The 26177-nt window shown below is 43.7% G+C and overlaps 1 protein-coding gene across 1 annotated transcript in view; it reads right to left on the bottom strand.

Annotated features, from left to right (window-relative positions):
* enox2 (ecto-NOX disulfide-thiol exchanger 2) overlaps positions 1-26177 on the bottom strand; it is a 252632-nt gene that overhangs the window by 175681 nt on the left and 50774 nt on the right. The window contains exon 3 of the mRNA XM_062524767.1: positions 10046-10141. Coding sequence (XP_062380751.1) covers positions 10046-10082 — 37 coding nt within the window. The 5' untranslated portion in view covers positions 10083-10141. The remainder of the gene's footprint in view (positions 1-10045; positions 10142-26177) is intronic.

Here is a 26177-nt window from a genome sequence, read left to right as displayed (position 1 = left end):
AGCAGCTTGGGTTAAAGGTCTCGTATACAAGGGTTCCTTCACTAAAGTGGGACTGAATAAGCGTGCCATAACTGGTAGCAATCATCTGGAGCAGCAGACAAAGGTCACAACAAATCATAAAGGTCATGAAGGACACATGTTGAACATGTTTTGAGGCGGAGTGTAAAGACAGTGAGTGCATAAATACAAAGAATGAAATTATGCCATTGCTCTTCCAACTAAACAACAGAGTATGAGATTCAGGGAGGACAAGTGCAGTCTGCCTTGGTCATAACTTGAGTATAGAATAGTATAGAATAGAAGAAGAATGGTTATAACACAAGATTTCAAAAGCCAGGGTGTGAGCATCTAAACAGGGGATAGCGTTTCTCTCTGGACAATAGATATCAATCTCTTTGCCAACCACTGCTTAAAGCACTGACAATTATCCTAATGAATTAAGCCAAAGGAATTCATGCCTGGCAATGACAGTAGAGTGAGTAATACCAAGAGTAATACCACCACCCGGAATACGTAAGTAAGGTCAACATGCCTATGAGTCAGTCAGTATATAGCCTACCTGAAAGAATTGAAGACCAAATACTGAGCTTGAACTCTGACACTGTTGTAATATTATTCATGCAAGTCTAGGCAAAAGACTATTAATTAAATAGAGTACTGCGTCCATCAATGACAGCACCACACGTACGGATTCAATTACCCTACTGGGACGTTTCACTCGTCCACCCCGTTCCATTCATGAGTTCAACATGATAGATTGAAGTTCCAGCTGTGATTTCTGGTGGGGTTAAAAACAACACCCAACGAATAGCCTAGTTATTCTGTGCTACGGGCTGTTTTTTGGAAGGCTTAAATTAAAAGTAGACGTGGTCAGCAGAACGCTTTGAAGTGCAGTCATTTGCGATCCCGCAAAACACAAAACATTACCATTTGGGCATAACAAAATCACTCAGGGCGCTGCACGTTCTGCTTAAATTCAAACTTGGTAAGAATGAACTTCAAATGACTGCAATGAGAAGACAACATAAGAAGTCGTCACGGTAGAATTAAACTGTAGTCATTTGGTTTTCCTACGAAAAAACAACTGAAGCCTGTATGTAGGTTATAAAATGAAATGAAGTCGATCCGTAGCCGATTATGGCTGCTACAGTAGCCACCGCATCGGATCGCCCGGCTTGAATATAATTTTATGTTTTAACAAGATGACAACCCTTGTAAACAAAAGACAGTAGCTAATTGCACTACACATTGAATTCAGGCAACGATGTTCACTCTTATACCTTCCCAAATCCACACCGTTATTCCGTTTACTGTAGGCTATAACCGGTCAGATACGGGCGGCAGACAAAAGAGGCACTCAAATACACTGGCATTACACAGCAAGAGTTGCAACGTTACCTGTATACTGAACGAGAAACATTGTCCGAGGAATTTATGCACGAAGGGGAGAGATCAACTCCCGTCGTCTTTAATCCGACAGATATGTGAATGCAACTGAAGACGTCTAGAGAGAAATCCCTCGGATTGCTATGGGGTTTTGGTTCTTCAGTGTTCCCGTCCGCTCCGGTCGACAAACTGTACTGGAGGAGGATCCGTTTTAGATATGAGCAGCTACTGCGCACACAAACCACATGCTCGAATACATGTACACATTCACCAACACACTCGGGCAGCCAGATGCGAACGGCAGGCAATAGCTGTGAAGAGTGGTTACTGCGATTTGCTCTAGCATATGTCAGTCCCTGTGACGAACTCCGTCTCTCATGTTCCCCGCACAGACCAGCAAATGCTGTGGGTGAAATCCAACGTGAGGAGGGGCCGTGCGGCTATACAATATAGAGCAGTGCTCATCTGTGAGCATAGTCAATCTAGTGCAAGGGCCAGCAAACATTGAATGCAGAATGTGCTGGGACGATGCTCAAATGAAGTGCCGCTGTGTAGCAAACCAAACTTAAAGGAAGATCACACAGTGACTTCAAAGTACATGGCTAAGTTTTTTTCAGGCAAAATGTTGCCTACTTAGGTTATTATTTGAGAGCCCAAACATCCCACAGAATGCGCAGCTCTGCTGGAAACATTGTTTCCGTTTATGGGACATCATATCATAAACAATCAATCGCATTGCTTTAATGCTGCTGACTAGAAAATGATTATTAAGCTGTGTCCTACAGAGTTGGAGTTGAAAAGCCGATAACACAGCTACTGGCTGAGGCTTCTCCAGGTTCCATCACCTAATGAAAGTGGCAGCTGGAGATATCTGATTTCTGCCTCATGAAAGGAAATCGGTAGGGCGAATAATGTGAACGGAGCACGGCTGTTTGTACTCGCCCCTGCATGTTGCCCCGCGCGGAGCTTTACATTCAAAAATAGGGCCAGGCTCGATACACCCTCTCGTTGTCTAACGGAAGATCATTTTTCATTTTCTCAACCGTGCTCAATGCAGAGAAACGAAGGGAGTAGGACAGACGGAGGGAGGGAGGCGCGTCGTTCAGCGAACCGCCGGTAGAGGGAGTTCTATGGACTTTCGAGTGAGGCTGCCGTTTTTATCGAGTCACTCGTTTGAGTCACATAAACACAAACGGACCCACTCTCGCAAGCACCTGCTAATAGCTCTCGGCTCAAATATCTACACTGCTAAAATAATTCATAAGGACCTGGGGCAAATGAGGACGTGAGAAGCTGGACTACTAGAAAGAGGCATGTTGTTTCCTCGTGGTAGAAAAGTAGCAGGCCAGTCAGACATGAATACAGTAGTGACCGTACACACTGCAAGCAGGCAGTTGCCACTTAGGTGCAGCATCTAAAAAAATAATTGGACTGGGAGGGGAAAACATGTCCATAACACTACACAGCAGACCTATAAAACTAGGCTATTATCTAATCTTGGCTTTCACAGTTAGTGCAAATATAAAAGGATGCAAGAATGAACAACCAAGAAAGGAACAGCCAACAATCAGTCAAGTAAAACACCATATTCTCAGAAACTCCAACACTTAAAAGCATATGCTTCAAAGCTACAGTATTTCCAACTCACAAAACTTCTCAATTTGCGTGGTGTGGAAGAGAAGGGAGTAAAACAGCAGCCTCTGGCAGACTGGTCAGGCCCAGAGGGATGAGTGTGTGTGTGTGTGTGTGTGTGTGTGAGTGTGCGTGAGTGTGTGTGTGAGAGAGAGAGAGAGAGAGAGAGATGAGAGGCAGATAAAGAAAGAGATGAGCGACAGATAGAGATAGAGAAAGAGATTGAGATAGCGAGAGAGATAGAGAGATAGATAGATAGATAGGTAGATAGATAGATAGATAGATAGAGGGATAGATAGAGACAGAGAGAGAGATCCACAGCAGACTGCTGTTATCAGCTGGCAAATGGTGATGCGTCTTGGTCAATTTTTAAACGCCCCCTGCTTCTGCTCTGCGGCAGCGTGCCAGTAGGGTGCTGTACGCGCCGCCCAGGATGCTGCTCTTGGTGAGGGGGCATCACTCCGAGCACCAGGGGAGCCAAAAAAAACGTCTGGTAAGTAATGAGACCCAGATGGAGGAAGGGCAGCAAGGCTCTCTCTCTCCCTCTCTCTCTCTGTGAATGAGTGAGTGAGAGAGAGAGGGAAAGAGAGAGGGAAGAAGAGACTGTGTGTGTGTGTAAACATGGAAAGAAATAGGAAAAGACTTCTGTAAATATAGTTTCCAACATTACAACAGTAGTTCAACTGTCCCGTAAAAATATATGACGAGTTTGTGAGTGCGGCCGAACGGATGGCCGGACCCCACAGAATGTGACGCGGCAGTAGGCAGCTGTGTCGTTTATCCCTGACCTCGTTAACACCATCGCCCGACGGGCCCTTTGAGCCGCTCAGATAAGAGATTTTATTGGTCTCGGGGTCCCAGGCATGACCTTTTAGTCCAAAAACAACACTTTACAAAAACACAACCAATAGTTGTGTCTTTCATTATGGGATGTCCTGGTTAGTGGGTATTATCTCGGCATGGGACCTTAGCGCTCTAGAAAACACACAACACTAAAGAACAACAAGGACAGCTTATGTGCTGCAATTGTCAGAAGGACCAATTATTTTCTTGCAATTAACGCACAGCCTTGATAACAGCATATTAATTTGACAGGCCTATCCCAAAACAGAAACAAAACACAGAAGCAGTGGTAATGATAGTAGATTTCAAGTGTTCGATTCAACATTATACAAGCTAAATATTTGTTTACTTCCTTTGGATTTCTGTTGCCATGCCTCAAAGCTAAAAATAAACACAGGTTTAGCAATGCTAACTTGCTGCATTAACCGTGAAAGCATCTTGTGTCATTCTCCTCAATAGCTTTGAATTTTTAGTGGAACTGCCACACTTAAGAGGTTACGGATACCTTCGTACACACACAAAAAAAGCTGTCAGGCCAATTCCAGACTAGAAATGATGGGCCCCAGTCGGAGAATTTGTCTACTTGAAGCATTAAAACGTACCCAGCATTGATTTTTTTAACCAACTTTAATGCAATTAGAGAAACAAATGGGGTGTGCTCGTGCAGTGGTTGAGCAGTAATAGTTCTCTCTATCTATAAAGCTATTTCCCGAATGTGGAAATGGCATGATTACAGAAGTCACTGTTGTAAAGTGATTAGAGATCAAGGCAACACTGCAGAATGCAGCACGGAAAACAAATGCTGCAATGAAAAATAGGATTTATAAGTATCATATTTTAAAAGCATTACATGTCAATAAGGAATTTCATCGGGGCTTTCCTGTTTATTGTTTTGGGCAAACTGCTGGAGGACTTGAAAGATAAAGAAAGAATTGCGCATTGCAATCCAATGGGTCTCATTAAAAGATGACAAAGCACTGTGTCTGGTCCCATCAAGACAGAACCAATAATTTAAAATCAGTAGTCCCCCTGTCAAATGCTATAGTGTCTGTCACTGAAGGGGTAGTATGTAATAGCCAGCCTCTCTTCTGAAGCCCTCAATTCCTTAGTAGCAGAGGATGACCTTTGCAGGTCCTCTCCTATTTTTTCCCCGGATCATTATGTTTTTCAAGAAGTGTCTTTATTCTAAACAGCTTAAAATGGAACACAATTAAAACTGCATTCAAAAAAAGTTATAGGCCTAACTATATAGGGCCCACGTCTACAATCACTGGGATATAATTGCAAAGGTCTACTCTTGATAAATGAAAAGGGCAGCTCAAAGGAAGACTATTCATCAACATACTTTTTGATTCATTTCTACTTCTCTGTGGGAAAAAAAAACTGAAAAAAAGTTTCTAATATAGCAAAGAAACTAACCTCTCGATCACTGAGTCGTAAAACCAATTAAAGTTAAGGAGGAAGAGCTTCACTGGAATCCAGCCAATCACGTTATGACCCTGAATCTTTGCACATAATTGGTAGCCAAAATGGTGTTAACCCCAGCACTAAGTAAGTACAGTGCTGTGAAAAAGTATTTGCCCCCTTCCAAATTGTTCTATTTTTGCATATTTGTCACACTGAAATGTTTCAGATCATCCTACTAATTCTAATATAAGACAAAGACCAAGCAAGTAAACAGCTTTTAAATGTTAATTTCATTTATTGAAGGTAATGAGTTACTCAAAACCTATAACACCCATGTGAAAAAAGTAATTGCCCCCCTAAACCTAATAACTGGTTGAGCTACCCTTGGCAGCAACAACAGCAATCAAATGTTTCAAACAAGTCGCTTACATCGCTGCAGAGGAATTGTGGCCCACTCTTCTTTGCAGAACTATTTTAATTCTGATATATTGGAAAGTTTTCCGCCATGAATTGCCTGTTTAATATAATATAAGGTCATACCACCACAGCAGGACTTTGACTAGGCCAATCCAAAACCTTAAATTGGTTGCCAAGGCCCTGAAGCAGTAAAGCAGACTCAGATCACCAGAGTACCACCAGACTACCACCATTTGTAGATAATGGCTCTCACCATGATTCATTGGAGTCTCAGAGCCTTAGAAATGGCTTTGTAACTCTTTCCAGACTTCCAGACACTTTTCAATGACTTTTATTATCATCTGTTCTTGACTTTCCTTGCTGCCTTTTGAGATCTTTTAGGCAACTTCACATAGCCAGACAGGTTCTATTCACATGATGTTTAGATTCAACAGGGTTGGCAGTAATCATACCTGGTTGTGTCTAGTGATGTTGAACCCAATTGTCAATTAAATTGGGTAAATTGGTAAATTTTTCTTGGGTCTAATATTACAATTAGTTTGATTACCTGAAACATTTTAGTGTGACAAATATGCAAAATTAGATTTTTACAACACGGTAAGTGGTTCCATTTAATTCTAGGTAAGTTGTAGTCTTCATCATTGAGTGACAAACAAGAGTGATCAATTCTAGTAGTAGTAGTAGTAGTAGTAGTAGTAGTAGTAGATTCATACATAGTCAAAAGATACAATTTTGTACGCTTTGTGTCCAGTAATGTTCATTTGCTATGTAAGAATGGGTCCCCCATCATAAGCTATTTAAATGGCCAATATGTAATGTGGTGCTGTGTAAGAATTTTAGCATTGCATGAGCAGACAGGCCAGGACATACAATTACATACAAAGAAGCACAAACATGTGATCATACATACAGACAATACTAACATACATTTTACATTCAAGCCCTCATACAGTTATCCCAATTACATCCATGTAGCAGAGATATGGTTATAGATAGTTGGACAGAAGATATACTTTTAGATTTCTTTTAAAGACGGAGAAGGAGTGGAGCATCCTTAGGTCAACATCAAGATTGTTCCAGATCTGCTCCAGTCCATTCTCCAAAAACATAATTTTTCACATTCATCTACTGTGTCTATTCATGTCTATTCAGTGAGACACTCAAGGGTGATCCAAGAGTGAGTCAACATCTAAACTCCTCTTTACTGTATCTCATCTCATCCTCATTTGGTTGTAATTTCATTCTTTTTTAAAAAAAAGAACAATACTGTGGGTATCGACTCAAGATGCCATGAAACCGCTCAGCCTTAATTTGCTCCCAGTGGAGAGGCATTTTCCAACTGCAACGTCAGAGAAGAGATACTACAGATGGCTTTAAAATATCCACTTTAGGCCTAGGCATGAGAATAAATCTGGCAAGGTATTTCATCCATATGGGATACAGGATATTTATGGTGCAATGAGTAGCCCAGACCCCTATTTTTTTTGTTTTTGCAACGGAGTAAATATAAGCTGTAGTAGGCTGTAGCGCTATAATGAAAGTGATACCCGGTCTATTCCAGTCAAAAATTAGGTGTCAGATCACGGTGCAGCAGAACGTTTTGAGCATGACAGCGGATGGTATTTAAAGGTTCCAATTCACGGGAAATCTGCCAAAGTTTAAAAAGACTGCAGCGCTATTTGGTGTCATCCCTTTTGAGATCAATGAAACGTACCATTACAGCTCGGACAGGAAGGAAAAATGTCAGATCTAAAGGTTCACAGTGTTTAATGAACTCCGATGCTCTCTGCGGTTGGAAAGTTTTCCAATGAATTGCTTTGACCACAAATGTGGGCTCTCTCTCTCTCACTCTTTTTCTCTCTCTCCCTCCTCTTTCCTCTCTTCTGCTACACCTTTTATATCGCTCAGCTTTTTTTACTCATTACAGTCACACTCAATGAGATTCCTCCACCAGTGAGCTAATTTTGAGGGTGCATCTCTAAAAGGGGCAGAGGAATATAAATGTATGTTAAGAGGTAGAACAGAGACATCATGGAATGGGAGCCTTCCCGAGCAAGGCGAGGCGAGGGAGAAGCTGGAGAATTGGACACATCCTGCAATTCGATTAAGTCCAGGCAGTGGCAAGTCCATCTCTGGGGAGATCCCATATACCCCTCAGGTTGAATATTGATGGTACTTGGCTGCTTGCAATGCACCAAATAACGTTTAACCCCCATTCTAGAGCCACAGCTCCGTCAATGGCTGAGGCCTCTCACCTTATCAGTTCCAGGCTTGCGGGTTACCACGCTGCAACTCGCAACGTGATTATCCAGGAAGGCGATGGGCGAATGGGGAAAACAGCTGTGTTGACTCAGCACAGCAGCTGAAGCTTAAGTGCTCCTACTGCGAGAATGGGCATTCTAATGCAGTTTGGGGGTATCGGTGAAGAGCATTCACTTCTGATGACTCCGCTCACTTTTTACTGAGATGCTGCCTTCCGCCCAGACAAAAAAAGTCTTTCAGTCTTTGGATGGAAAGAACAGAGGGAGAGAAGGGTAATCTCTTCACAGATATATAGTGTGTGTGGGATTATGCGCCTTTGAAGAACAAAAATATCACAGCCTATCAAATACCCACTCAACATACCGCATGACTTTAAAGCAGAGACAGAACAGACACCAAGGCTCTGACTTAAAAGTAGCCAAGGCTTTTTAATTGGTATACTCAAATGTGCCTAAAAGCACCCTCTGCCACAAGAGTCCTGCTGCTGGCCACTCTCAAGCCCTCATGCATCAGTAATGAATCAGTCATACATCCGTGATTCACGGGGACGACAGGCTCGCCCACCAGATGTCTTAAGAGTGTAAGAGTGGAACGTTCGAAGCTCAGAGCTCTTCACTTCACACAACACAAAGAACAGACTGGCAAAGAAATTCACTGTTTTAACTCACCTGATTGGCCACTGCATGGTTTACTAAGACTTCTTAAGCCTGAGATTAATTTTCATCTTAATAAAACACTGATGGTTTAATGATATACTTGCATTACAAATGCTATGTTATTACATCAGAACAGCATGAGTCATTCATCTTCCTTAACAACACAATTCTCTAATCTCTACCAGATCGCAATTCTATTGTTTTACGGGAGGCAGCCAAGGCCAACTAAGGCCCTTCAACTCTGGAGATGGCACAAGCAGACCTCACGTTACGTGGGCGCAGTGTCACTGGCGGGCCACCACGGGCAGAGTACAGCGGGCAAAGGCAGGAGGGTTGAGCTCAACGGCAGCACAGCAGGGCACATGAACCGGATGGTAAATTCATTATCAAGCCCCGCCAGCCTTCGACACTTGCAGTGAGCCTAATGGGAAAGGACATGCTCATCTTCTAAAGCTCCCCTCATTCTCACGGCTTAGAAATGAACTTCCCTTTCCCACTTTGTCTGTCTCTTTCCCCAGTCTTTCTATCAGTGTGTGTGTGTGTGTGTGTGTGTGTGTGTGTGTGTGACTCGGGTCCATTTCGCCGTCTGTCTCTAATCCTTCCTGCGCTTTCTCCCTCATTGTGACTGCAGTGAAATAGAAGCCCCAGCGATTCTACTGACAGGGGTCAGCTCGAACTGGCACGCAGCGCGAAAGCCTGGAAATGTCTTCCACATGCCTCCGACATTCAAAACTAACGCCCAGTGATTATGCATGGTCCACCTGTGACCTAAGTGTCTCATTTTGAAAGTGTTTTCACTTATAGCACCAGATCATATAAAATTGACCTTCTATTTCTTGCCAAAAGGTGAAAAGGGACAACGCCTGCATATTGCATACAGGCTCTCCTGAACTCATGCCATATGTGGATGCTTAACAGACCACGAATGTCATGATGTGTATTACATACGATACAATATTACTACTATGTACACCGTTTTCTATATCGAATCTGCTCAACTAGCTGACAGAGTAGCATGAACTGACAAATAAAGTCTTCCGTACTTATAATTTTCATATGTTGTAAAACACAGAACACAGCAGCATCTGTCACACTGAGACTTCCACAGAGACAACAAATGCTAAAACAAAAACAGAGAGAGAGAGAGAGAGAGAGAGAGAGAGAGAGAGAGAGAAAGAGAGAGAAAACTTAGACCCCAGGGAGGATCACTGTCGCACCTGTTACCAATAGGCGGCGAGTTGTGACGGATTCAGAAGAACGCCTCATCTCCATGGGAACGCCACCGCCTTATCTGGCGTGTGGCAGCAACCGTGCCACCAAATCCTCTTTCCCTACTGTGAAATGCAGCCCCATGTCCTGCTGTTAAAATAGAGATCCTCAGCGAGAACCGAAGCGAGCCCATGAGCCCAGAAACGCAGCACCGGTGTCGGCCGGTCGCTTACCTCCATTTCGGCCTGGTCTGTAGTCCTTGTACATCATGGGTCAGGGAGCCACTGGTCGGGATTTCCACTCCTAAGTTCAACGCTGGAAGGGCCTGTCTAAGAAACACACACACAAAAAACACCACAAAAACAGCTTGTCAACATCAATCTGTCAATGAGTTAATTAGTCAGTCAGTCAGTCAATCAATCAATTAATTAATTAATTAAACAGTCAATCAGCTGTGGTACATACATGTAAGTCATGCGGTACATAAATCTAGTCCTGGACATAGACATTTCTACCTAGCATCAGATGAGCAGGGAAGTGCAGAAAGCTTGATAACTAAGATAAGATACTTAAAGACTTTTAAGGACATCTTTCTCCTACATCAAGAAAAGACAAAAGTCAAGATGTGGACCTTGATGTTTCTCTGTCCTAAGCCATACTCGGCCACAATCTCATCCCCGGCCACGATGCCTTAATCACTCATTGTCTCTCTCGCAACAAAATTTCCCTGGATTATGAATCAATCACAAAGCATTGTCAAGACACAATACTAAAGCACATTGCACAACAGAAAGATATGCTCTCAGATCTCTGCTCGTACATCTGGAATTAGTGAAGGACCTGGATAAGTAGCAAGACACGCATGTGCACACTCCCACACACACACACACATTATATTTATTAACATTTATTAGCGAAACCGAAATGTCAAACATAAATATGATGGTATAGCTGTAGTTGCTGTAGTGAAGTGACAAGACACAAAAAACCAAACAAATCAAGATTGTAAATTAGAAATAGATTGTGTAAATAGCAGCATCTGCCAATGATGATGACCATGAATGGCTAAGACAAAGTAATACGTGTGTACACTCACACGCACACACGCACACACGCACACACACACACACACACACACACACACACACACACACACACACACACACACACACACACACACACACACACACACACACACACACACACACACACACACACACACACACACACACACACACACACACACACACACACACACACACACACACACACACACACACAGCTGGTAATCAGCAGGGTAATAGATTTCAGCTGTAATACACAAGAAATAAGGCATGGTGCAAACAGACCATAGCTGGAGGTGTTGTTGGCTTGATGCAAAGCAGAGCAGGAGCTATGACTGGGGACTGGGAGTGTGTTGCAATGACGAGGATTACAAAATACACGTTCAATACCTTATCAATCTTTTAACTTGTGATGAAAAAAAAAAAAACCTGAGACTATTTGGCAGTGCGCCGCAGGTCTCGGATCTGATCTATGAGAGAGGCATATGAGAGCTCACGCCACCTGTTGGCCGACCTTTGACCCCGAGCGCCTGTGCAAGTGTTATAACCTTTCACCTTCTACAAACCGTCCAGCCATTCTCAGCTCTTGCCATTTTGGCCTGTCATGTGCAACTGGTCTGGTTGCAAAGGCCCAGCTGTCACCATCGAAGAGATGTGAGCTACTGTAAGCCACTCTTCCTTTGGCTTTTTATAGGAAGTCACAGGTTCAACACTAGTGCAGACCTCTTCATTATCACCCACTCGAGTGAAGAGAGCGCCACTACCCCTTAACCAGCTGCTCTGATCTCGCCGTCTTCCCCCCCATCTGCACTAAGAAAATGTGGATCGCTTTGATTAAAGTACAGAGACTAGGAGCCGGAGAAATACAGAGGAAGAAGAAGAGACCCTGTTTCATTTAAGTCAGCATCAAGAACTGTCTTATCACTTTAATGTATAAGGCAATAGTATCATTCTGAAACCAGTGGTATCATTTTTTGAAGATTTTTTTCCCCCTACCCTATTCCTTTTTTTCCTCTTGCTTTAACCTTTAGGTTATAATTATCTCCCAACGAGTCAATCAATGTAACAATGGCCGTTAATTTTTTCCCTTAAACAGCATTTATCTCATACACCGAGCTCGTCTCGTAAATCAAGGCTTACTGTTTTCCATGGGAGGTCTGAGTATAGAGTAGATGTGTTTTCCTCTTGCTAATACAGTAAATAACAATAGCCCTCTTTGGCGCTAAAGAGATGCGAAGCACAGGACTCGGTCATAATCACTGATGGGAAGAGAAAGAGAAAGAGAGAGAGAGAGAGAGAGGTGAGAGAGAGAGAGGTTGAATGGGAAATTACTTGCGGGGGATCTTTTGCTTGATGAAAGTCTCGAGCACAAGGTTGCATTGAAAAGGAAACCAAAGCAATCGGCTGATGACAAAAATTACTCTGAGCCGCAAACCGTCTATTATTTATCTCTTATTCTATCTCTCCTTGTATCTGTTTAGTGGAGGAGATCTAACAGTATTCTTCACATTTATGATGCAATGCATAACGCTGTTGTCAAAGTGCTGAACAAAGTCAAAGACTGCTTTTTTGAAAACAATGTTTTAGGTTGAAAACATAATTTAATGTTTGGTCCTTGGCTCATCCTCTCCTCCCTTTGGTTGTCTTTTACCAAATCCAGAGGAGGTTATGAGCATGCTGGAATAAATTGGAAAAATCATCTTATGCGCAAGCAACAATTTGTTTGGCGTACCCTCAGTCTAACCCACGATAACTTCCTTATGCCTTACACCTAAAAATAGTCCCTCGCAAGATGCTTGGCCTACATAAAAGACAAACATTGAGATAATCCATTTTGATTTGAGGCATTATCTCATCTGCAGTGGAGAGTGAGTCAGCTCTGAGCAATAATCTTGTACTCAAGCCCTCCAAACAGAGCTAAAACCTCAATCCCTAGCAGATTCTCCAAATATTTGCAGTCCACCTAGAAGCACCTTGCGCGATGACTTTCATGCTAAGTGCGCCACAAAATCCATAGAGTGAGTGACCTTCTTGTAATTACGGTGCTCATGAATTAGGACATGGATCTGGACGCTATTCTTAACAGAGATAAAGGCAATCAATACCGCCAACGCGCAGAGTAACGCCAACTTAGAATGTTTCTTCCAGTCGACGATGGTAAGTGTACATGTAGGTGAAACGAGCCCTCTTTTGCACAAAGGAGGGTAGACAGGGTTGAAGAAAATCAAGCATGCTGTCAGGCATCCCGCAGCTGTAATGGATTTTGTGCTTTTTATCAAAGTGCTGCAGTTTGCTATGTGGTAACACTGGCCTCTCCAGCATCGCAACAAAAAGACGGGCTGCATGGAAAGATCTGTCTAGCCAGGATAACAGAGGTGTTTTGCAAACGCTGACACCCAAAGCAAAGGTAGCGTTTGCTGCAAGCTCTTCCAAGTGGCAGCAAGTTCATCAGGACCCAAAGAAATGACGTTTTCTTATGGCTGAAAAACTGGCTATGCCAGGAGTGTATACACAGGGGAACATGCAAGAGAGACAGAATGAAATGAATATGTGTGACAATTTTCTCGAGATGGATCTTGCCTTGACAAGAGTGAACAACTCATCATTCCTCACCCGCAGATGAAAGGAACTCGCTACAACACCAAGAACAATTACACCGCACTTACATTTCAGCTCCTCTCTCCGCACAGGGCACGTGAAACCATGACAACAGATGAAATGGGCACAGCCTGGACTGATTTAGGATGCGTCAGACAGTGCATGCGAGGGCTATGTGGAGTGTGCCACTACTGATGTAGCGAGAGATACAAAAATTACTCTCTGGTCATATACAAACACGGCCAAATAAGCAAGATGTGCTCTTTTGGTTGCGCCAGTTAAATGCTCCGTGCAAGCAGATGAACAGACTGTCGGAATATTCTAGTATATCTAAAAAAAATCATTTGTGATGGTTCTGGCACTATCAGACTCTCAAAACCATTTCCTTTTCTGAAATAAATACTACGATTTTAGTCATTTCAGCCGCCTCAAGACGGAGTTCAGCTGTCCATTAGTGTCTTCCAGTGTTCTTTTAGTAGGCTAGAGCCTGACCACGCTCTTTTCATGGCACACAAAAGGAACGGTGCTGTCAACAGACTAAATGGCTGTTTTAGCAGGGGCTGTGATATCAAATCACAGTGGTCTAAGAGCCACACAGCTGAGCGTGGCGAGCCAGCCTGATATGGGGCAGAGATTGCTTTGTGGTGAGTAACAGGCACTTAGGCACAACGCTGTAAGACAGAAGAAAAAGAGGGGTGGGCTGGGTGATGAGGGGGGGGGGGGGGGGGGGTTGGGGGCCGGCAGGGGTTGTAGGAGGGGGGTCAGAGCCATTGAAGCACTCGTTCCAAGGCCCTGCCACAACTTTCTTCAATTTACTCCACAGCTCAAGTAGTAATAGAGGAGCCACTGGCTGTGGTCTCCCATCCCTTACTGGGTTGAAGTGAAAGCCAGCAAAAAAAAGGCACCCATGTACGCACACAACGACGCAATTATCACACATACACACACGCACACACAATATTAGGCCCAGACACAGCATCTCACTTGAATCCACATACAAGTAGATGGAAACACGTATCAGACACGGCACTAACCGTGTACAAATGGGGGAAAGATATCCAAGTCGCGCTTAAAAAGAACTTTGACTTTGACTCTGACTCCACTTAGAAAATCCTAAACAATCACACAAGGATCAGGAGAACTGCTGACAGAGAGAGGGAAGGCGCAGTGTGCTGTCCCGGAGCCACGTCAGACATAAAAAAACATCAAAAACAATCATATTTCACCCTCGCAACTTGCGCTCTCCTTACACATTCATTATTGAGATCACCTTCCTCTCCCTACTGTTCCCCCCACGAGCACTCCTCACAGCAGCAGGGAGATGCAGTCACATTTCTGACTTCCAAGTGCCAAATGTGTAATGACTATTAATGACATAAGTTCTCAGGAAGGGGAATTTCAGTTCAGCTCTTTGAAAAATCGTCCTGCAACCATTCACCCCCCCCAAAACCCCCAACCACCACCACAACCCCTTCCCTTTTCTTTTCCATCATAAAATACATGTGTGGGACCCAGGCTTAAAGCGTGAGCTGGTGAGTTTAGAATGGATCCCAGCTCCCCGGGTTCCAAAGAGAATTGTGTTATTATACAGGACACCACTTGCTGTGGGCATGAATGTGATTAAAACAGAGAAAATGTGAGCTAGACCTCAAATCTGAATATTTCTGATGATAGGAGGCAGAGGAGGGGGGGAGGGAGGGAGTGGGGGACAATACACTACAGAAAAAAAACCTAAGCGTCTGGAAATGATATGCTGAACCTGAGGACATTAAAAGCATTACAGATCCACTAGCTCGAACGGGGGAGTACTAGAGAGGGAGAGAAGGAAGTGTGTTTAAACACACACTTTTTTCTCCTTCAGACAACTACAGGTGTCTGTGTTTCCAACTGTCTGTCCATGCCAGGGTGATGAACCCTGCACCGATCAGACTGACTCAGCTAGGTTCTGGCACTTCCCCCGCTTCTCTTCTCCCGCGATGAAGACGAGCGTGTAATTGGTCCGAAGATTGGCCACATCTGTTGTGCTGACGATGGGCTTCTAGAAGGAGCGCAAATCTCTGGCTTTTCGCCTTTATGACATCATTTTGATTCTTTAGTCAATGGCTGAACAGCCAATTTGGTAAAGACACAGAACTTGCTGGCACACCAATAATCTGTGATGCAGCCATTCAATTGCACTTTAGTTTCGGTTTCTAACACCAAAAACACATAATATACACATGTAGTCTCGGCTCTTACTTAAATGTGTTAAAATGTAACACTGTCCCAGAAATTCCACTGTATAAAAGCTTTACATTTTACATTGTGACAAAAACACAAAATTGTACTTAGTAGTCGACTTTTTACTACCAGTAAGGAGAACTATTCAAGGTCCTTAGGAATATAAATCAATCATCTTCCCAAGTCAATCAGATTCTTAAAGGCAACTTCCTATGTTTTTTTACTTTAACATGATACCTTTAAAGTAATTTTGATGGTGAATTTAACTGTAATAGGGAGAAAGGTGCCATGTCCCAGATGGTCCTACCCGTCTATGGATAACAACCCTGGCAGCCTTGCGTGGTATTTACAACAGTTGGGTAAAATACAAATACTCCACAACGATAGGGAGAGCCCATTAGGAAAAACAATAAAACTGCATCAATTGGATACCTTTAATATTCTCTATATTTCTGCCTTTCAAATCATTGGACGGATTCTAATTGAGCTGTTACATCTCTAGCACCTCGTGTTGGATGAAATCAATAGAGGAACGGCTCTTAAGAGTCCCGAAATCAACAGCATCAAGTTCATCACAGTTATGGAGAACACAGACGTAAGAGACATTCATAATTGATCACTTTTTTTATTTTTTATTATCTTTTTCATCTTTTTTTTGTCTCCCCATCCAGACGTAACCTTGGAAACTCGGACCAATGATTTCCCATGAGGAAGAAAGCTGTGCAGGTTCACTGCTGCTCTACGCTAATGCGAGACCTGAGATAATTGCAGGTTGCGCTTCAATTTGGCATTCTCGCCCAACGTAATGAAAAGGGCTGCCATTAGGGGCATTTTCCCATTAGTTAATTACAGACTTATGACATGATCAAACTGTCATCCTCTATCAGACACTGTGGGAACATGAAAACACACACACACACACACAAACTGTGCACGCATGGGGAAAATCTGCTCGTGTAATAGAGGTGAAAAGAAGAGCAAACAAATGAGAAAAACAGCACAAACTCTTCGGCGCGGCGCAACCCGGCCCGACGTTTCATTTTCTCCCCCCGGGCTGGCGCGCTCTGTGATGTTTATTGACGAAAGCGGTGCGGCTTCTTCCACAGATATCATGGCATAAGTGGAGGGCATTATTCATACCGAGGAGGCCTGCCAGCTGAGCTACGGGCCAGAACACCGCGCGTGGCAAAGATCAGTGGACCCCCTCAGACGAACAGAAGCTTATCAGACAGAGTCAACACGGCCACATTGCGATGGCGGAGATAACAAATCAGCGCATCGCCACCAATTCATCTTGCTGCTGCTGCTGGAAGAAGAGGGGGGAGGAGGAGGAAGAGGAGGAGGAGGAGGAGCAGGAGGAGACAAATGGGGAATGGGAGATTGGGGTGGGTGGGAAGTGGTAAGGATCGGTTTCTGCATGGGCCAGCTTGGGCCTTTCTCAGGGATGAAACGGAGATGGTGCGCTAGCCAGCAGTGGATTCATCATACACACTTAAAGACAAACTGATTTATACAGCGCCACGTACAGCCGGAACGTCTCCACACCCTCTCCTCCGCCCTCCTCCTCCTCCTCCTCCCTCCTCCACAGTCCCCACCGCTAGCCGGCAGGGTTATCTGCTAAAATACCACAGCATTTCATTTTAAGATACAGAGAGGGCTTTGGAGGAAAAGGGAGAGAAAGAAATGAGATCGTAGGATTACGGATGGGGAAAAGGAAATATGCTATAAACAATGATGTGCACAGCTATTTAGTCTTTAGCAGTCTGACTTGAAGCCATGTGTGAAGTGAATGATCAATCTCAGGTATTCTTTTTTTTTTAACTAGAGTCAAAGGACATGCGTAACGAGCCACCTAAAAACAAACCAGATGTTCTCTGATTGCAAAAGGCCTCAACCTGCTTGGAGACTTACCAGAATCACTGAAACCCAACATAGCAGGTCCTCTCCCATGATGATTGCTCACCTCTGAAATGACAGGGAGGGGCAATCTGTTCCAACAGAAGGGTGTCATTCAGTTTGACTCAGGGGGGTGGGGTACCAATCAGGGAGCTGCCAGTGTCTCAATTCATCAGTGATGGATCATAGGGTGTCAAAAACGACAAAATCGCATGGCGCACATCTGAATCGTAGTAATCACAGAGGAGAGAACAGTTCCAACTCCCTTAAATAATGGATGCCATAATAGATGTCAGTAATGCCATCCTCAGTAATGCCTCGAAAGTATCGGCAGAAAAAATATAAGCCTTGGCAGCGGAGCGGACGTTTGAAAAACTGGACCTCCGGTTATTAAAGAGGGCTACACACACACACATCCTTTTCTTGGCAAGGGGTTCGGCCTTCGGTTGTCCACCTCGACAGTTAATCAAGCGGAACACCCTGGTGTCGTCCGTCAGGAGAGCCAGAACACACCCAAAAATGGCCTTTTTAGCTGAAGTTATTATCCCCATATGTCACTGTCATGGCAACCAAGAGCCAAGAGCCAGGGAAGGGCAGATGCCACATTAGAGGAGAGCTCGGTGTGGATTTACACCGATTTCGGTCACTCGGCAGGCGACAAACAGTTGAGCACTCACAAAGCGATGGTCAGTGTGACCTACATCACAGGCAACAGTCGAGGGTCAGCTTTTAATATACCTATTTACTGATGAAATACGCATGCAGCTATAGGAAAAACTGAAGTGTCCAGGTGACAAGTCATGTCTTTAGTAACGTGACACAACCTCTTGAATCTCAACCAGATGTGTTAGCTAATCTGGTCACATCCACAAGCAAGGGACAAACTCCTGGACATAATCAACATTGAATCGTGGATTAATATATATTTATATTCTTAAAGCAGTGACACAACATGTGGGTGTGAATGGAAAAGTGTTGGGCAATAAAGCGCAAGCTGGAAAAATACGGCAAAAAAAAGCACATATTGCTGAACCGAGGAGGTGCTAATCCATTACAGGCAAGGTACTCATTTATTGGAAAGCACAACTGTGTCCTCAGATGGCTTTGAAGTAATGTTACAAGCACTCAGCGTTGCTACTGCCAAATCCCTTAGACAAAGAATGGAGGAAAAGACAAGAGTCAACATCGTTTTCACTTGGCTTTAGCCATGTCTGCATTCTAATGAGAAGCTATAACAATAATACCACTCACCTCTCCACAATTACAACAGAGCCGATCTCACCTCTCCACAATTACAAATGAGCCGATGTGCACAAGGAGAAAGGATTGCCCAGATACTGAGGAATCAGTCACTTCTGAGAGAGAAAACGAGAGAAACAGAGAGAGGGAGAAAGACAGACAGAGTCAGAGAGTGAGAGAGAGAGAGAGAGAGAGGGAGACAGAGAACAAGAGAGAGGGGAAGAAATATGGTTGAATATTGCAAAAAAGTAAAGCTATTGCAATATAACGTCATGCAAGTGATGAGTGTCAGAGGCCTCTTTCGTAACTTCCCTACAAGATCAGTATTTGGCAGCTGAGACCCCCCTTTTCATCCAGCCTCTGCTCAAGGTTTTTTTTTTGCTTATAAAAATGGCCTTTTCCATGCTGCTGCATCTGTGCCCTTGTTCTTCGGGGAATATAAAGGTGGCTTTCTTCTGCACAGTGCTTTGAGACAATGTTCATTGCTACTGGCCGTGTATAAATTATTAAAACTCAATTGAATTGTAAAGACTGTGAATGCAGCCTAGCCCTATCATTATTACACTACCCTAAGGTAGGAATAAATCTACTTTAAAACTACAATAGACCAGGTCACTGGAAAAGTAGGCCATATTTCGAATGGCTATCACCAAACCTCCGGCGAAGTTCTGTACTCTTCCCTCTAGCTGTTCCCAGTTGTTCTGACCTTCCCATTTTATCGACCCACCCATGACAGGATACTAGTTCTCACACACCTGTACCCACTTGTGAAACTTCACAATTGTACAGTTGGGAGTGGGTCTGGAAAAGTTGCATACAAGTTGCATGCAAGTTGTACAGTTGGTACATTAAACTCTTAACAAATAGTTTAAAACATGTAGCAATCTTAAATACAGTTGCATACTCCGTTCCAAATACACGTTCAAGCCGTTTTAGCAATTGCATTTGCGTGCCCGTGTCTTCGTGACATTGGAAATGGGCTTTAATGGCCTGTAGCCAGACAAACCTGTACAGCAAATATCAAATATACCGAAAGTTCGTTTGGATATTCCCAGGCTAACACAAATCACTATTTTCAACAATTATATTCTCGCATCAAACATTTTACCAAAGTATTTATTTCCCAAAATGTGTACATGTTGCCTACTGTTTTCACTCTTTGCGCTCTTGAATTTCCCTTTGGGGATCAATAAAGTATCTATCTATCTATCTTTGCTGAGTCTAAGTCAATCAGAAAGGATTGCATTTGAAAGCAATCCTTCAGTCAGATTTATGATCAATCACCTCACCGATAAATCAAGTGGCGGATCATAAAAGTGATGGGAAACATTAAAAGAATGATCATGATTAACTGCAGGCATGTAAAATGGCAGTGCAACCCAGGGCTGGCAGAGTTCACTGCCTGGTTGAGTCTGGTTAGTTGAGAAATGGCCTACTGCTCCTGATTTGAAATAAACAAACAAACAGCAGGAAAAACAAGACGGATAAATACAGGCAGTGTATGTCCTCAGAGTAGTGCTGTCATGATACCAAAATTATTGTTTCGATACCAATACTAAGTCAAGAATGGCGATTTCGATACTTTTCCAATGCTTTTTCACAATTTTAGTTGATTTGATTATCAGTAGCCCAATACTGAATATAGTGTGATGATCATTCACATCATTCACAGCAGTGGCCATCCAAGATTCTGCTCGACCCTAGACACACACACACACACACACACACACACACACACACACACACACACACACTCGACACACACACACTCGACACACACACACACACACACACACACGACACACACACACACACACACACACACACACACACACACACACACACACACACACACACACACACACACACACACACACACACACACACACACACACACACACACACACACACATTATGGCTTCTATCATATGTTTCTATATCATATATTTTGGAATTCATTTAAGTGTATATATTTTGCTAACAATGTTTATTATTTTGCAATCTGCATAATTACTAGTAACTAAAAATGTTTAGTCATTTGAGTACTGTTTTACTACTAACACTACTACTACTACTAACTTGCAAACTATTACACTTAGTCATATCTTGAATGTGATGAGTAGGTCTAATTGAGTGCACAGTGGTATGCCTGTCGCTTTAAGAAATAGTGAGGGTAATTAGGTTTTAAAGGCTAGTGGCTAGTGGAAAAAAGTTGCATATAGTGCATAACAAGGGTATGTGGAAACAGTTTGTCATGCTTTCTATGTCATTATATAAACTACATGTTCAAAAAACTAACAAGTCAAAGAAAATCTTTCTGGGATCATATAAGAGATGAGTGTCTTGCAATGTTCCTTTATGATTTTAGCGAGCACTATGATTTTAGTTAGCAAGGAGCTCTCTCAAGATGTACAAGTTAGCCAAGGTTGCGTAGCCTACTGTTGACATTAAAGGGATAGTTCGGGTTTTAAGACACAAAGTTATATGGGTTCCCCGTCAGCAACGTTGTGCATCAGCACTGACTTACCCCGCAACAGCGTCCTGTGAGCCGAGATCCAGCCGGTTTTTGATGCTGAAGAAAGTAGTCCGGCAAGTTTCTGGGGTCACGAAAGTAAAGTGTTTTTCTTCTCAAAACCATATGCGTTCAAAAGAGTGATATATTTGCACCACTGTAGCCCTATTCGCACGGGATTAGTATTACCTGTGGACCTTTGGTGATTTGTGATAATTGCGGAGAATGTCTGAGATCTTAGTCCCGTGCGAATGTGCCATGTCTGTAATTTGTAAAGTAAAAATTCCGCCGCAAATTACCTACTATATTTCGCCAAACACAGACGCCCGGTGATAATACTTATCCCGTGCGAATCTGTATCTCAGTGATTGCTGTTGCAATTGCATATCTTTTCTACTTTCTGCGTTGTTTTCGGACGTTAGCATACGACATATCCGGGTGTAATGTCAGTGAAAATAGAGTAATTTACAGACTTTGCTTATCCCGTGCGAATGCGCTGCAAGTAACACAGAGGTGGGGCGATCATTTGAAAATTACCAGAGGTCCACAGGTAATACTAATCCCGTGCGAATAGGGCCGTTGTCCAGGAAAAATTCAAACCTCGTTATCACTTACTTATTTTTCGCGATTCCTATCACTGCGCGCTACTGACAGCTGGACAACGTTTTTGTGGTGCAAATATATCACTCTGTTGAACGCATATGGTTTTGAGAAGAAAAACACTTTACTTTCGTGACCCCAGAAACTTGCTGAAGAAAATAGTCCGGCATCAAAAACGATCAAAAACCGGCTGGATCTCGGCTCACAGGACGCTGTCGGGGGGTAAGTCAGTGCTGATGCACAACGTTGCTGACAGGGAACCCATATAACTTCGTGTCTTAAAACCCGAACTATCCCTTTAAACCCAACTAGACACAACAACCCAATGCAACACAAACTTGAGAGATGTAAGTGAGCAAATTAACTTGATATTAGGCTATTATTGTATTGCTGCTGTGCAGCCAGATCAGCACTTAAACTAGCAGCCATGTATTGCTGTTTATGGCATGACCGCTAATAAGGTGTGCGTGAGGACTGAGGAGTAAAGACGCGCAGGCTAGGGGAGGGACTAGAAGCACGCCTTGTGCACATGCAGGCTACTTCAAAAGAACAAGGGCATTCTGAAAAGTATCGATACTAATAAAATTAAGTATTGGGACTTTTCTTTTAATTTAAGGGCACCGTGGAAAGGCAGAAGCAGAGACGGACACACAGAGGATTGAGCTGCATTTGGTGAGCCTAGTCTCGCACGACAGACCAACACAGAATGCATGATAGGTGAGTTGGGGCTGAGCACAGGTACAGTAGACGGTGTGTGTGTGTGTGTGTGTGTGTGTGTGTGTGTGTGTGTGTATGGGGACGGGGGAGGGTTAAATCACCAATGCATGAGCCATTAGGTTTCTTTTAGGTCTTTTAAACTGTGGCCAATTCAATTCAAAGCCCTTAAGCCATGTGGGACAGCGCAGAGGTGTTGAAACCAGATTGCCAGAATAATGGAATTTCTGCCATGGCATGCCTGACCAGGGGCATCACCTGACCTGCCGCACCGGCCACAGAAAGGTCTCCAAAAGGACTGTAACCCTGAGGCGGGCCAGAGCAGGTGTGCTCCCTTGTTATTGGAGCAAATGGGTCGATTGCTCATTAAATCAAATGCCAATAATGTTAGCCAGGGTTAGGCTACAGCGCGAGCCCTGTGTACTCAAAAGGCGAGCAGCCTCAGCTGCATCTGTGGCTCAAACAATAAAGCGCAGGGATTTCCACAAAAAGAATGCTACACAAAAACGAATCAATAGCACACCGCTGGAAGGCCACGTCTGCCGTTACATTGTACACTCAATCAGCATCTCAGAGACAACTTTGTTCCAGAACTATCAGGAAAGAAGTGGTATAAACCTAGGCTGGGTGAACCCTGCCTGCCCTGCCGGTGAATTTGGATTTTACCCAGCAGCTCAGGCTGGAAACCTGCACATCTACAGTATCTCCCCTGCTTCCTGTCCTCGTCCGTTTGGGTCCAATCACAAACTAGCTAATCCAAAAGACACGCCTGGATCGTTGGTCTGATTAGACTATTCAAGTGTATGGAGCCATTTGAACTATGCCCATTGATCACACCTCTTGTGCAGTAGAAATAAACCGCAGACTCCCCAGACTAATGTTCACTCTTAAAAGATTGAGCTTGGTATGGTGATAGCTAGACCAGTATAAACTCAAAGTAAACCAAAGTACAAAGTCCTTACATTGATACTGGCACAGAAAACATAATTTGAACAAAACAGCTACTCTAAGCCATCAGAAATGGCAAAAGCTTCTGATTTAGAAGAATACATCTAATAAAAATAAAATCTATTTAGAGAATAGGTGCACCGGGGAAGGGGTAGAAACATTTTCTAAAGCTTCTAATTTATGTCTCACCGGGGGAAAATCAGTACTTTGCATGTGTGTGCGTGTGTGCGTGTGTGCGTGTGTGCGTGTGTATGTGTGTGAGCAGGCACGTGTGTGGTGGGGTAACGAGGCTGAGGAATTGCTGGAAGAAAACTCAGTATGACAGGTTCCTTTCAACAGCCAAAGAGGGGGGAAATGCGCGGTGTCCTCTTTGCAAAAACATTGATTTTCTCTCCAAGTGGGAACAATGCAGTCTGTCCCTGAGGAGACTGCAGAGCCGCTACCCCACAAGTCTGCTTTGATTCCCATCCAATTCTCATTAACTGCTGAATAAAAATGTTCATCCCCCTATCATTACACTTCCTCCTATCCCCCTATCCCCCCACTCCCTCCACCCTGACCTGAAAAAAAGAAACACAGCAGCACTTTTCTGGACAAAAAGGGTGGTGGCTTCATATTTGTTTGCTAATTAGTCCCCACTGACACGTTTCCGTGACGCGAGACACCCTGGAAAATACCGGCAGCCAGTGACGGAGCTGGTGACAGACGTGCACGAAATCTGGTGACGGCCGTGCAGAAGGCGCTCGGAGGCGCATGAGGATAAATACAACTGCAACTCTCCAGATTACAGCGCACAACAGCCGCGCCGTCTGCCCGACAGAGATTGATGGGTTTAGGGAGAGAAAAGGACGAGCATGGAGTGACAGTTTGCGTTCATTGTTTTCTTCTTCTTGTTTTATATAGGCACATTCTCTCGTTTCCAGCCTCTAAGAAAGGCCCCTCGACTAATAAAGTAAAACTAACTAAATCCAAAAACTTGGATTTTGGACTTGGACTTAATCAAAACTGTTTGAATACAAATGAGACAAGACCAGCAAAGAGAGTGTTGCGATAATAGAATATATAACTCCGAGAGCCAACAGCCTTTTTAATACCTCTGAATCCACGCAAGGAGTGTGATGAAAAGAATTGGTCAACCTCAGCGGATTCCCAAATGATTGTTTTAAAAGGAAAACAATGCCGTGACGTCACTGTAATGAAGTACTGCAGCCATAGCAAAGCAGACTGCCTCTCCCATCTCTCTGCTGGAGGACTGGAGAATCTCAAATGTAACACAGAGAGAGTTCCTGCTATCCCTCACAACCAGAGGCTTGCTATTTATGATTGGGCCTAGGGCCAATGGACCTGAATTTAACAGCCATATGCATGCAAGCTCGCCTTGTGTGAGCGGCCAACGTGCAGGACTGGGGAAATCACTCACAGCTGACACATATGGCCTCGTCCGAGTGCTTTGGCTAGTTGACAGTCTGGCAGAACAGCAGAACAACGAAATATCGGCACACACGCTTGTTTTTTGTTTGCTGTTCTTTTTTTTTAAATAGGAAAAGGGAAAATAAACACTCCTCTATTAAAGCTCTAGAGTGGAAGTAAACAGGCTTGGTAAAATGTAACTAAATCAAACCTGCATGTATTTAAGCTCAACAACTGAAAAGCCACATCAAGCATCTGCCTTCAATTTGCCTTATTAATTAGCATCAAAATGGGAGATTGAGTGTAGCTATTTTGCAAACTAGCCTCAACGGCATAGCTGATGAGCACTCCTCCACATTGTCAACCAAAATAAATAACAATATAATAACAAACCAAACAATAAATTACATACGTACAGGAAAAGCGGGAAAGAGGGAAAAGCTAAGCAAAGCGCATGAAACGGCTCCAACAAAATAAACCAGCTGGATTATGTTTCCCATGCTGATTTATGGCAATCGTTCTGCCTCTCCTTCCCAGGCTGGGCCTCATCCCAGCATTGCTGAGTGATGCGGTGACTCCTCGACTAACGCTAATCTCTTTTCATGCCGCAAGTGCCTTATGAGCAAGAGGCCCAGTTTAGCTGTTGTCTGGGAAATGGACCCATAGGAGCGCAACACCTTGCAGCCCTCCTCCTCGTCCGATGATTTTCTCAGCAGGGACACAGAGACCATTAGACCCCTGATGATCATGCGTGGGGGTTAGTCAGACGGCCAGCTGAACCCATGCAGGGCTGTGATATGAAGCGAAACACTGAGGCTGCTGAGGTCTCCATTGGTCCATTGTTGGCTGTGGCGTTATTCAAGCAAGTGGTGGCTAATTCATGTGTGGGTATGTTATGCACGACAGGACGCCGCGCTCTGTGTGAATTGCTCTGCTTTCAACAGCAGGAGCCGAGTGCTTCGCCGCCGATGTGGGAAAGTCAGTCACAGGGTCATTTCCTCGCGTGGCAACGACTTCCTCCTCCTCTCTGTGGACTAATGGCCTCCAGGCTTTAAGCATCTTCAGACTGCCAATCACACTCACACCAAATACACACACCTTATACAGAAAGTATCAGACTGCCTGTAGAACAATGGCACTAGAGGGAAAGAGAACCTTCAAAAA

Source organism: Sardina pilchardus, chromosome 21 (assembly GCF_963854185.1).
Source record: "Sardina pilchardus chromosome 21, fSarPil1.1, whole genome shotgun sequence".
NCBI lineage: Eukaryota > Metazoa > Chordata > Actinopteri > Clupeiformes > Clupeidae > Sardina > Sardina pilchardus.
Note: the sequence above shows the minus strand (reverse complement) of the source record. Positions and strands in the feature narration are given on the sequence as shown.